This window comes from Octopus sinensis, linkage group LG11 (genome assembly GCF_006345805.1).
Source record: "Octopus sinensis linkage group LG11, ASM634580v1, whole genome shotgun sequence".
NCBI classification, from domain to species: Eukaryota; Metazoa; Mollusca; class Cephalopoda; order Octopoda; family Octopodidae; genus Octopus; species Octopus sinensis.
In genome coordinates this window covers 76,343,191-76,357,794 of record NC_043007.1, presented here as the reverse complement: position 1 = coordinate 76,357,794, position 14,604 = coordinate 76,343,191, and the positions used below count along the sequence as shown (strand labels likewise).

Genomic DNA, 14,604 nt, shown 5'->3' with positions numbered 1-14,604 from the left:
GCCAATTTGAGTGCCTTGTTTATCATATCATCTTAAGTCTTGAGTATGTCCTGTTCCAGACCTTGGATGGAATGAAATTTCAGTCTTCTTGATGCTGATAGTTATTCCAAATGCACGAGCTTCTGCAGTAAACTTGTCGACCATTTCCTGAATTCCTTCAAATGTGTGAGAAATCAAGCACAGTCGGCAGAAAACAGAAATCCATGCAAGATATCTTTCTTGGTCTTTTTCTTTAATCTGGAACTTTGCCCTTTCAGGTTTAATAGACCTACTTCAGTGCGATACTATAATTTTATACCTCCATGCCGGAGCATCGTTGAAAAGAACATGGAAAAAGTACAGGCTCTAAAACACATCCCTGTTTTGTTCCAGTGGCAACAGAAAATGCTTTCGAACATTGACTACTACATATCACTGTTATCATCATTCCTTATTTGGATATTATTGCCCATATCATTTAATGAGGAAGTCCAGTTTTTGACAATAATTTTCCATAGCGCTTTACGATTCCCTGTATCAAAGGCCTTGGTAAAGTCGAGAATAACCATGTGCAAGTCAGTAATATGTTCACGGACTTTCTCTTGAATTTGTCGGAAGGCAAAAATCATGTTAACAGCCCGAAATCCAAATTAGGATTCAGGATGATATAGAAATATACTCGAAATTTTTGATACTCTTCTGATATTCTCTTTCATATTAAGAAGCTGAAGGCCATATGATGGAGACCTTACTAGCTAACGACTGTATTTGTGTATGACAGAATTTTTAGCGGATATATTTCGTTGCGGAATTAAGATTTAGTTAGGTCCCACAATACATTCAATCCAAAAAGACATTTTGCTTGATGAAATTTCTACCATATGACGAAATTTGAAATTTCATTAATAAATTGTAATTTATATTAGTGTAAAATGTTAATAATTGCCTGTAGCGAGCTTACAAAATCTATAAACGCTCAAACACAGAAGTTGTACTTCGTTTCTGTTTGAAGCTCTTTCAAATTCTGAGTCAAATATATGAATGCCACACTTCTCAATAATATACTTATATACTGGTTCGTTCTCTCACACTTGTTTCTTTTGAGTGTTTTAATGCTTATTTATCTTCTCTATTGCCATCATTTAAGGAAATTATGAGATTGATATTCTTGATTTCCAAGATTTGTTTTGTTTATCATAGTTTCATAATATTTATTGCCTACAAAATGTTGCTATATATATATATATATAGCACCCCACCCCTATATATGTATATATGTGTATGTGTGTGTGTGTGTGTGTATGTATTGTATGTATTGATATTGTTGGTTTCCATGGTTTGTTATGTTTATCATATTTTCATATTTATTGCCTACTTTTGTTGCTATATATATATATAGCACCCACCCTATATATATATATATATATATATATATATATATATATATATATATATATGTATATTTATGTATGTATGTATGTATGTATGTATGTATGAATGAATGTATGTATATATTTATATTTAGTATTTGAATCGGAGGTAAATATAATTAAAGAAATGCCAAATTTTTGCTCAACAGGATCCAAAGACTATGGAGAATGTGAAGAAGCTAACAGAACATTATAAATCTGATGATGTTTTGAATGTAATTTTCTTTTAATTTCACTCCTTTAACTTCGTATATCATTGATTTAATGAATCATAATTTTTAGCGAATACAAATTATATAGAAATATACACGAGTTTTGAAACTCCTTTGATATTCCCTCATATTAAGAAGCCGTTAGTAATCATTTCATTGGATGGAAATGATACTTTAGATCAAATGTAGTCTAGTAGAGCTAAGGAAACTCCTCCAAGTAATTGGCTCCTTCGCTCACATCCGTTTGTTTTGTTGTTTTAAGAATTACTAATGAATATTTATTAACAAGAATTACTAAAGATTATATATTTCTCACGTTGTGAGATTTAAAAATAGTAATTTTCTAAGATTATTTATTTATTTTCTCCTTTCCCATCATTTGAGGTTATTAGAAGATTGTTAACTTATATGGTTTGTAGTGTTTATCATATTTTCATTGCCGCCTAAAAAGTGTTGCTATATGTCTATATAGTCCTGGGTCAGTTAGAAGGACGAAAGTGAAAAACTGCGAACTCTAGAATCAAATCTTGTGCTCATTCATTTGTTCAAAATTTATAATCTGCCAAAAACTAGAGAGAAGTTTAACGATAATAATTTTGTTTAATCTATGTATAATTTCGTCAGAAAATGAGCGGCAACAGATCCCAGGAAATTCTGTTATTTTGTGAGTTCACTTTCCCCAATAAATTAAAATACTGAAGTGAGTTAAGTCATGTTTACTTAGAGAATATTCTCGACCTTTATCCAATGCCACATCCGTAGCAGCATACTACCAGTGTTAATCGACTATTTGTCAAAGATTAACTATAATTTAATTCATATTCTTTAGCGATTGTACACACTGTTCCGATTGTCGATAACCTCAGTTATGATCCACCTGAAAACAAAAACCGATTTCTTTCTCACCAGGATTTAAAGAATATGGGGGATGTTAAGAAGCCAACAAATCATCCTAAATCTGACATTTTAAAGGTTGGTCGTTCTTCAGTTTCACTTCCTTAATTTCGTATATCATTCTTTCAATGAAACATAATTTTGTGTGATAACAAATCATATAGAAATAACCTTATATTTTTTATGCTTCTTTTATACTGTCTCTCACATTAAGGAGCTTTTAGTAATCATTTCATGAAAACATAACACTCTGTAGAAACTGGTTCCCTTACTGTTTGCATTGATTGTTATAACAAGAATTACTTATGAGGATATATATATATATATATATATATATATATATATATATATATGCATACAGGGTATAAACAATACGGTACGCTCACACCCCACATGCATTTTTACGTATGTATGTCTACGTGTATGTATGCTCGTGTATAACACTATCAAAGAAAGTGTTGGAAGTTGTTATGCACTGCTTGTCACAGTACTATTCCGCTTATTTTAATGAGGGAACTGGAGGTTCCTTCAAGTTTGTTCTGCTGTAAGGGGGGTACATGATAAGGCAAAAGAGTATTTCTCAAGTAAAATAACAGTACTGAAGTTAACAATGCCGTGTTTAATCCTGAGAGAACATTCCCACCTTCTAATCTCTCTCTATATAAAACTGAAGTTGTCTGTGTATGGCAGGTTTGGTAGCTTTCAACTAACACTATCTCCTCCGAGACCCTGAGCGCAAGTTGACCAAAATTGAGAGTATGATAGAAGAAGGCTTGCTCTTCATTCCGTAGAAGATAAAATTCAAATCGGACCATGTTAACACCAAAAATTATCTACATCAAAAAGATGCTTTTATTTTTCTATGAAAATCCCTATTTTTTTACGATTTTTTGACTGCTGTGTCGTCATTTTTCGGTGTATTACAACCAGAAAAATGTTCACTTAAAGAGAATAACAAGCTACATAATGCAAACTTTTTACTTTTCAAAAATTCCAATTCTAAAAGGTCGAAACAAACCCGAGCAACGCCGGGCGATACTGATAGTCAGACAGCGTGCTACCAGTTTTGATCCATTTTTGTTTGCGAAAGTGTAACTACGTAATTTATTTCTTATTCTTTTGCACTTTTTAGGCAATAGCATCAGTTACGATTCATCTGAAAACATGTTTTTTGTTTCTCAACAGGATCTCAAACATATTAAGTATGTTAAGAAATCTCATAAGAAGCTTGTTAAGGACCCTGTTAAGCATCATAAATATTCGGTAAGTTGTTTATTAATTCACTTTGGCTGCCCAAGACGTTCAATGTGAAATTGGCGCACGGAGGTAGAACAACACGTACACATACACACGCGCGCGCGCACGCATATATATATGCCTTTTATATTTTAACTTGTTTCAGTCATTAGTCTGTGGCAGTGCTGGAGCAACGCCTTGAAGAACTTTTAGTCAAATAAATCGCCCCCACTATTTATTTTCTGCCTTTTAGTTTGGTATTTATTCCATCAGTCCGTTTTGATGGACCACTAAGTTATGTGGACATAAACACACCAACACTAGTTGTCAAGCGGTGCTGGGGACAAAAGCAGATACAAAGAAAAATACACATATCGCGCGCGTGCACACACACACGTAGACACACACACGCACGTACACACACACACACACACACACACACACACCACACACACACACACACACATACACACACATATATATATATATATATATATATATATATATATATATATATATATATATATATATATATAGTAGCATATTCGGAAAGTAATTGCGTTTTTAGACCTCTATGAAATATGAATCAGAGCCATGGTCGAATGGGTGGGACCTGTCTAGAATAGTGTATCATCTCTTCTATCCGGAAGTGTGTCATTCATATCTATTTCTATAATTAAGCCCACAAAGGAAAAATTTATGAGACAACATATTCGCCATTACTTACTGTATGAGTTTCGAAAGAAAAGTTCCGCTATCGAAGATTGCTTCGATTTGTGAACTGTATCCAGAAGCAGTGAAGGCTCCCACATCTCAGCTGTGGTTTAAAAGGTTTCAAGATAGCGATTGTGACTTATCCAACAAGTGTCGGTCTGTAAGACGACCAACTCTGAATGACGACCTTTTGAATTAGACTATTGTATTGGATCCACGTCAAAGCACCACGAACATATCAAGCAAATTGGGAAAACATGCAAAGAAGGAATCTGGGTTCCACGTTAATTTCGTTTGAGAACCGAACACAACGTCCGACTATCTGCATCAGTCTTCTAACCAGGAATAACAACCTGTCCTTTCTGCAGTGTATTGTTACAGGTGATGAAAAATGGGTTTTGCATCACAACATAGAAGCCGGAGCCAAGACCAAGACCTGAACTCCGTCCACAAAGATCCTTGATTTGTGTTTAGTGAAACATGAAAAATATCGTCCAATACGCGCTGCAGGAACATAGAAGGACCATCAATGCAGATGTCTGTTGCCAACAACTATATTGTGTAAATGAAAAATTACGTAGAAAGTGGCCAGTTTTGGCAAACAGAAAGGTAGTATTTTCTAGCATGACATTGCACGGTAACACACTTCAAAACAAACAAAAACAACAGTAAGATCGTTAGGATGGGAAGTTCTTCCACATCTTCCATAATCGTACTGCATTACCTCTAGATATCCTTGTTGCTTATTTTAATTTTATTTATTTATATATATTTCTCTTCTCTTCGTGACCGACCAGTCCATCAGATGTAGTTACACATCGCTGGTCACAATGCGATCGCATTGTTTTAGCCTTCGAATGACGCCACCCCGCTGGCTAAGCGAGCAGGCCATATATATATATATAATATGTGTGTGTGTGTATGTGAAGGCAAGTTACTTAGTGGTTAGGACATTCGGTTCACGATCGTAATGTCGCGTGTTCAACTCCCGGCGACGCGTTGTGTCCTTGAGCAAGACACTTTACTTTTCACGTTGCTCCAGTCCAGTTGGCAAAAATGAGTAGTACCTGTATTGCAAAGAGCCAGCCTTGTCACACTCTGTGTCACGCTGAATCTCCTTGAGAACTACGTTAGGGGTACACGTGTCTGTGGATTGCTCAGTCACTTGCACGCTAATTTCACGAGCAAGCTTTTCCGTTGATCGTATCAGCTGGGACCCTCGTCGTCGTAACCGACAGAGTGCTCCTCTTGCATATATATATATATATATATATATAAATATATATATATATTTATATATATTTGGAGTGTTTTGGAAATTCTTTGATGCAGTTATAATATTTGGAGAGAAGATTTTTTCTCAAAGAGTTAAGATTGAGTAAAGACCCTTTGTAGAAAGTCGAAAGGCACTAACCTTTGGGAAGAGATTTCACAAAATGTATGTGGCTTTTGCTTTTATAGATATGCAAGCGCTCTTTCAGTTCTGAACGTTTTCAAGCACGTGTTATAAGGAAAGTTGTTTTCAGTAAAATTGTTGTTGACTGTTTCCGATTTAGTTTCGGACTCAGAAATCTTATAAAATATTCTTCTTTTGCCTTCCGGAGAAGGTAGTTCTCTTCATTTATTTTATGAGGAGGGTGGGAAAGTTGTAAATTTTCCTTGTGCACAGGTGTCCAAATGATCGTTACATGGTATCCATCTAAGTGCGGGATGTTTTATTTGATGTCTGCGCACATTTATCCGGTCGGTTAGTTTCGTTTTTGTTTCCCCAATATAATGTTTGTTGCATCGTGGGCATGTGATACAATATATCAGGTTTTTGCTTTTACAGGTCATATTTGCATTCACCTTTAATTCTTTTCCATTGTTGAATTTTTTGGCTCGTCTCTGTTCTATTAAATCACATGTCCCACATCGGGGGTCTCCACATTTGGTAACTTGCATTATTTCTTCCTCTGGTGCTAATTTACTCTAGGCGTTAATTTACTTCAGCTTTATTTATTTTCACATTAATCTTAATCTTATTTCGGCCAGAGTTCTTTCGTCACACTTCTGTGACCTCATCAGTGGTCCTTTACTTTCTTCTTTCTTATTTTGTGCGCCTCTCCTTACTAACGGTGTGCCATTTTGTATTTTGTATTCCTATTGTATGTGTCTTTATTTGCGCATGCGTATACCCCTATGTGTATCTATGTTTAGTTAGTGTGTGTGTGTGGGGGGGGAAGTGCCTATAATATTTGTATCACCTGTTTATACACGTTCATGTAATTTGTTTTTCTTTATTTTGTTCATGTGTTTACACCTACTTATTATTATTATTGTTATTATTATTATTATTATTATATTATTATTATTATTATTATTATTATTATTATTATTATTGTATTTAATTAATTTTTTTTGTTAATGTATATAGTTATTTACTTCAGTTTGTTTATCTGTGTATTTTATTATGTTTTTAGTTTTGTTTATATTGTTATCAGTTTATGGGATCTTATTCTGTCATATGTTGTGGTGTGTTGGGGTGTGTTAGTGTTCCATTCCAGTTTCCTATTCAGGCTAGATTAATCTTCTATTATGTATGTAGCTTCTGTAATTTGCCTAAATGTTGCGTCTGTTCTATGTGTGGACAAAATTTTAGCTTCTATGTTGTTGAGTGAGCCCCCTTGTTCCTGCTCGGCGTGCTGGTACAGAACCGATGAGCTCTTTTCTTCCTTAAATTCTCTCCAATGGTCATTTACCCGGTCACCTATGCTCCATGCCGTTTCCCCTACGTACTTCGTTGTCTTGTTACTGCATCGTCCCTCTGTACATCTTATACTATAGACTACATTTCTGGCTTTACAGTTTGTGGGCTAAATCTACACACAGTACAGTTCCTATCCGTACAGGGAGTTTTACTAAAAGGGTAGGTTCTACCGATTAGGGATTTGATGGGGTTGCTTGGCCTTTCAACAACCTTAATCCTTAACCCAAACAGTAAAATACTACATCATTATCCAAACATGTATAGTGAATAAAATAAAATAAAACACTGTCGCACTTCTATGTTGTTGAGTGAGCCCCCGTATTCCTGCTCGGCGTGCTGGTACAGAACCGATGAGCCTTTTTATTCCTTAAGTTCTCTCCAATGTTCGGCCGAAACTTCGAAGTCTCTGTCAGCAACATTCTTGTTTACGAATTATACATTTGTACTCTACAAATGTATAGAGTAATCTATCAGTAATGTAAAGGTGTTTTTATTATAAATGAACATAAAACAGCAATCTATATATATATATAAATGAATGGGAAGTGGAGATATACAATTGTCAATTCAAAAATTAAAATCCATTAACATATTACATTATATTCTTATAATAATATGATATAATATAATAAATAATAAATACTAAATGCACATTACATGCAATTGTTTCGATTCTCACCCAAAATAACATTATAAAATCCATTGTTTGTTGTTAAGAATCTCCTCATAGTAATATTTGATATATGAAGATTCACAGATCCAAGCATAGACTGAATTTAAATATATTTCTGATTTCTAGCGTGAGCGTCAATAATTAAAAACCAAAACAAAAATAGAAAAATAAAATATGGAAGATGAACTATTATAACGGTCATAAAATATATTTCTATCCTATTAAGTATTGTAATCTAAATATATCTTAGCGCATTTTTTTAAATACTCGGAACAATATTTAAAAAAAAACCGTGGCGAAATAAGAAATATCCCTTTCATATTACTAAAAATACATGTTATAATAACAATACGCTATTTATCTATGGGTGTATAGGAAAATAATATATTTAAAATACTATATAATCTCTAGTCAAATAGTAAATAATATTATAAATTACATTGCATTTTTACTGTTTCTCGGGAGTCACACATACACATATAAGATAAGATAAAATAAGATAAGACATAAAATAAGATAAGAAAAAGCATAATAGTTTTCCAAGATAAGAAGAAATAAGAAGCATAACAGTTTCCCTTGAACCATTTACTTTCATTTTGGATGACAAACAAACGAACAAACACACAGAATGTCTCTTTCATATATATAGATAATCATTACTAAAAAATCAAAGATTAATAATTAAAAAAATACCTAGTTTATATAAGAAAGAAACTTTCTAAAAACATTATCATAATAACATTATTACCGTAAAAATGAATTAAAATCTGAATTGACCATTCATCCAAAATAAATAAATAAATAAATAAATAAAATAACCATAAGTACTTCATACATGTCCTTTTGATAGTTGCTCATTTCCATACTGAAAAAAATAATGCTAAAATTAAAATAACTTTGTTTTTAGAGGAAGAATAAAAGTAAAATAAAAATAAATTTATGAACATAACAATAATAATTTTTACAAATTTAAAACCTGGTAACTATTTAGAATAATTATAGCTAATATAGAATTATAATATAATATAATGGAATTTAAATAAACGTTATAATGAGATAATTTACTTTTAGATTAATTAACGTTTATTATATTACTTAATAAAATATTGATAATATAAAATTATTCTAATCAATTTAATAAATAATAATAATAATAATAATAATAATAATAATAATAATAATAATGATAATAATAATAATAATAATAATAATAATAATAATAATAATAATAATGATAATAATAATGATAATAATAATAATAATAATAATGATAATAATAAATAATAATGATAGTAGTAGGAGCACTCCGTCGGTTACGACGACGAGGGTCCCAGCTGATACGATCAACGGAACAGCTTGCTCGTGGAATTAACGTGCAAGTGACTGAGCAACCCACAGACACGTGTACCCTTAACGTAGTTCTCAGGGAGATTCAGCGTGACACAGAGTATGACAAGGCCGGCCCTTTGAAATACAGGTACAACTCATTTTTACCAGCTGAGTGGACTGGAGCAACGTGAAATAAAGTGTCTTGCTCAAGGACACAACGCGTCGCCGGGAATTGAACTCACGACTTTACAATCGTCAGCCGAATGTCCTAACCACTAAGCCACACGCCTTCACAATGATAGTATAGATACATATACATACACTCATATATATATATATATATATTATATATATATATATAATATATATATATATATATATATATATATATATATATATATATATATATATATATATATATATGCAGATATATTTATATACACATACACACAAACACATATATACATATAAGATTATATAGTAATGTCACATTTAATTATCTAAAATAGCATATACTTTAATACTCAATAATCCTCTAAACAATCAATTCATTTTAATTATATTTTCTAAACACATATTTTGAAGGAATATCTATAAGATAAAACACGTTCTTGTCTGTCGTTAAGAAGTTTTTGTTATGATGTTAAAATTTGATATATTTCCTCCCCACACATATTGCATCTATTATCAGCAATTTTATAAGATCTAGTATGAATAAGTATTTGCCTTTAAAAGTTATATAATTTATTATTATCCTTTAACTTCCGTATACACACACATATTGCTTATAGATATTAGTTTGTGAAAAACAAGTTTCCCGAATCAAATATATTATATATAGAATTCTGATGAGCTGACCTTCAATTGTATGAATGTGACGATACCATTGGCTATATTTGCTTATATTATATTCATACAATACCATTGCAATACCACTGAGTTCAAATGCAATTAAAAGAATAGTAAATCTATGTTATAAATCAGTTTGCTCACTTCATTCTCCTTGATAATAATTATATTACTTCTTCGGATATTATGGATTTTCGAAAATAACTGTAAAATCTCGACCATTAATTTACATGAATATACGTTATGTATGTATGTATGTATGTATGTATGTATGTATGTATGTATGTATGTATGTATGTATGTATGTATGTATGTATGTATGTGTGTGTATGTATATATATATGTGTGTGTGTATACATATATGTATGTATATATGTGTGTATATATGTGTATATATATATATCCATGTATATGTATATGTATGTATATACATTATATATATATTTGTATATAAGTATGAATATAACTATGTACGAATGTATATAAATATGTGTGTGCATGTGAATATACGTTTGTATGTGTTTAGTGTGTGCATGCAATCATGCATTCCAAAACTAAGGTAAAGCCAGATCAGCCATGTTTAGTCATAGGTGGAAGGCAAGTGTCATAGAAAGGGACTGCAAAACAGTGAAACTTGTGTGTAAAAAACCCCATCTAACTGCTACAGCAAGTATCCATCATGAGTTTCATAAATCCGGATATCATGGAATGGTTGAATTTACGAAACCGCAATTGATCAGCGGAAGAATAATGTCAAGAATATCAGAATTGGTCAGTAGCTCAATTGAACAATGCTATCTCTCTTGAATCAGCATTCACCATTTTTCCACTTCGAAGAGGATTTACGTCTGTCAGAACCCTAACGAAATATTCAACTAACCTTAACTATTTGGCCCTAACCATGACAAATTGAGGGGATTCTGTAATGATTTAGAGAGATATTTCATGGGATTCTCTTAACACCTTAATTGTACTGCATGGCAGAATAAACGCCAAAAATTATCTGAATACGCTGGCTGTTCATGTCCATTATATTGTTCCCCGACCTTAGCCCAATCTTCCAGGAGAATACTGCACCGATTCACATGACTTATCGTATTCAAAACTGGTACGAAGAGCACAGATGTGTCGCGGATCTCTTGCGCTGTCCCCTATAATCACCGGTTCTCAAAATTACCGAACATTTATGGCGCATATTGGAACAGAATGTGAGTAGACGATTCCCTCTGCTATCATTGCTAAAAGAACTAAAGTAGATTTTACATGAAGAAAGTGTCAAAATTCTCCTAACAATTGTTCAGAACTATTCTCCTAACAATAGTTCAGTTCCTCAGAGTATTAAAATTTGATTTCAACTATAATCCTCACTGTATTCTCTTTTTCTCTCTATCTCTCACTCTCTCCCTTTTGCTGTTTCTCTCTCTCTCTCTCTCTCTCCTCTCTCTCTCTCTCTCTCTCTCTCCCTTCAAGATCTCGCTTGTTGTGCTTGATATTATGGAGATATTGACAGTGAAATTTCGATAGTATTCTTTCAAATAATGTTATGCTTATGTCATCCACATCACTGTAGATTCATTTATTTGTACTCTCAGGATTATGCTATCTACGGGTTTCATAATGCAGTGTATGTATGTATGTATGTATGTATGTATGTATGTATGAGTCTGTATGTATGCATGTGTGTATGTATTTATCCGAAGCACCATGTTTGTATTATTAAAGTATTTGAGCTCAAGTTCTGCTGAGGTCGACTTGATTACTGGTATCGATGTAATCGACTTACCTACGAGCCCTAAATTTAATCTTCCTGTGTCAAAATTTGAAACCATTATTAGAGTATCGGTATTTGTTGGTTTGATTTATTATTCTCTTGTATATATGTTTTAAATAAAGTTCATATTTTCTGAGACTATTTCTCCAGAAAAATAACATTACTGAAGTGAACAAAAACGTGGTTAAACCTTAGAGAATATTTTCGACTTCAGCCAACGCCATATACGCAGCAGCGTACTACCAATGTTAGGCAAATATATGTGAAAAAGCAACAGAATTTAACTCGTATTCTGTTGCATTTTTGTTTAGTATTCCGCTTATATACAGCTAAGTTATGATCCACCTGAATAAAATATCCCATTTCTTTCTCTACAGCTTTCCAAGAATTTATCTGAGGCTCTTAACGCATCAAAAAATCTTTTTAAACAATTATCACTAGCTTCGGAAGTAAGTCGATTTTTGCGCCACTTTCCTTTAAATTCATATAACAGTCTTTTAAATAATCACAATTTTGAGTGATTAGATATTATACAGAGATATACTTCGTATACTGCCTACAAAATTTTGCTATATAGATCTATTAATAATGCAGACGTTTACATTGAATATTTTAACTGTATTTACAGATATAGTTAATGACTGTGTTTGAGTAATTGGTTGAATTTAATTATGTATCAATATTTAAAAATATTTCATAAAACGTTTTACAAAGCGGTGAGCAGGGCGTGCAAAATGCATAACGGCATTTCGTCTGTCTTTAAGTTCTGTGTTCAAATCACGTTGAGGTTGACTTTGCCTTTCACTTTATTCACTACAAGTTGAATACTGAGTTTAATGTAATCGACTTAACACACCTGCCCATGTGGCGAAATTTGAAACCATTATTATTAATTAATTAGATTATTGTCACTCCATGATATATAATAGAATTAACTTAGCCTTACATTTTATCTATGTATGTTATCTCTCGGAAGTTTCACACTATCACGATCATAAATGGACAATATAAGGAACATTTTACTTCTTTTGCTTCATGTACAATTTATGTAGGAAACATTATTTTCTATTATATACGTTTGTATAAAACTTGGTAAGATCTGTGTGGTTAATTTTGTTATTTACTGTTAATAGCAAGTTTGGAGATTTTAAAACTTACACGATAAATGTCTTTATATTCAACTGAAATTTAATTAAGAAAATGAATGATTGTATATGTGTGTATTTGTGTATGGTAGATTCGGTAGATCATCGGACATATTTCGTTGTATCAATAAAAATTTAGTTTGGCCTCTTTACATTCTGAGTTCACTCACAACAGACTTTGAGTTAGATTAAATTCCTACTATATGACAAAGTTTGAGCTTTCTTTAATGAATGGTAATTCCTTTTGGTGTAAATTGTTCGTAGAGATATTAATTGTGATAATTGCTTTGATACGAGACAAAATGATCTTACATAATTTATAAGTATTAATCATAAAGGTCTTTTTTAAAATTTTTATTTGAAGTTGTTTCAAATCTTAGGTGAAAGTTACGAAACGTCACACTTTGCAGTTATACTTTACTAGAAACTCTGAGATCTTGTGACAATTTAACATTTCTTTCTACGGTGGAGAACTGGAATTTTGGGAAACTAAATCCATTCTTCTTTGAAATTTTATATCAACACGTTTCTAGTTCACGTTTAATAAATGTTCGTAAGTCACTAAACATAATCAAAAGATAAACAGTAAAAACGATGAGTTAGACAAAAGCAAATCTCGTCCTAATTAGTTGTTCAAAATTTATAATTTTTCCCGAAGCTTTTTGTTGTTTTTGCTAAATAACAGAAGTGTAACGAGGGCAATTTTGTTTGTCTCATGTGTAATCTTCTTAAGTAAAAACAACAGCAACTAATCCAGTGAAAGTCAAAGTTTTTGTTTACTGTAATTATCGAAATTGTACTGGCCCAAACCTTTTATAATTCACTTTGTAAAGGTAAACTACCAGACCCTTTGATCAAGACATGCTTGAATTGTTTAAGCTATTCTAGTAAGAAATAATAGGGCCGAATTATTCGGTGATTACCATCTTCCTGGCTAACAAGTAATCGCATTTCTTTCTACGGTGGAGAACTGAAATTTTTGGAAATTAAATCCATTTTTCTTTGAAATTTTATATTCATTTTGCTTCAGTGTTGCTTATAATTGCCACTAAGATTTCTCCATTTTCTCTATGTATTATTTAAATTTCAATTCATTTAAAATATTTTGTATGCGTCGATCACTTTGTTACATCTTTCCTGAATTTTCTAAATTTATGTCATTGACCATTTTGAATTATTTATTTAGTTACGTTTTTTTTTATAGGCGCATCGTAATGTTCTTAGTGATCCAGTAAGTATATTTTTAATTTACGAAATTATGCATTTACAAATATTTCAAAGTTAATTTTCAGTTTAAAATGTTTTCCAAGTAAATTCCACAAAGTTTTAGAAACCATTTTCTTATGCATGCCATCTTTGACCTTTTAACTTTTATGTGTTTCATTCATTGGAATTACAGCCATGTTGTGACACCGCCTTAAAGGATTTTACTCGAATGAATCAACCCAATACTTATTTTTAAGCCTCTTACTTATTCTAACGAATTTTACTGGAGGTAAACAAGTTAACACACGTTATCAAGCGTCGGTTGGAACAAAATCAAACACACACAAACACACACGCACGCATATATATATATAATATATATATATATATATATATATATATATATATATATATATT

General features: G+C 32.0%; 1 protein-coding gene across 1 annotated transcript in view; it reads left to right on the top strand.

The window, feature by feature from the left end:
- Positions 1-14,604, top strand: part of LOC118765250 — a 56,874-nt gene that overhangs the window by 27,208 nt on the left and 15,062 nt on the right. The window contains exons 10-14 of the mRNA XM_036506998.1: positions 1,559-1,624; positions 2,531-2,593; positions 3,701-3,778; positions 12,214-12,285; positions 14,186-14,212. Coding sequence (XP_036362891.1) covers positions 1,559-1,624; positions 2,531-2,593; positions 3,701-3,778; positions 12,214-12,285; positions 14,186-14,212 — 306 coding nt within the window. The remainder of the gene's footprint in view (positions 1-1,558; positions 1,625-2,530; positions 2,594-3,700; positions 3,779-12,213; positions 12,286-14,185; positions 14,213-14,604) is intronic.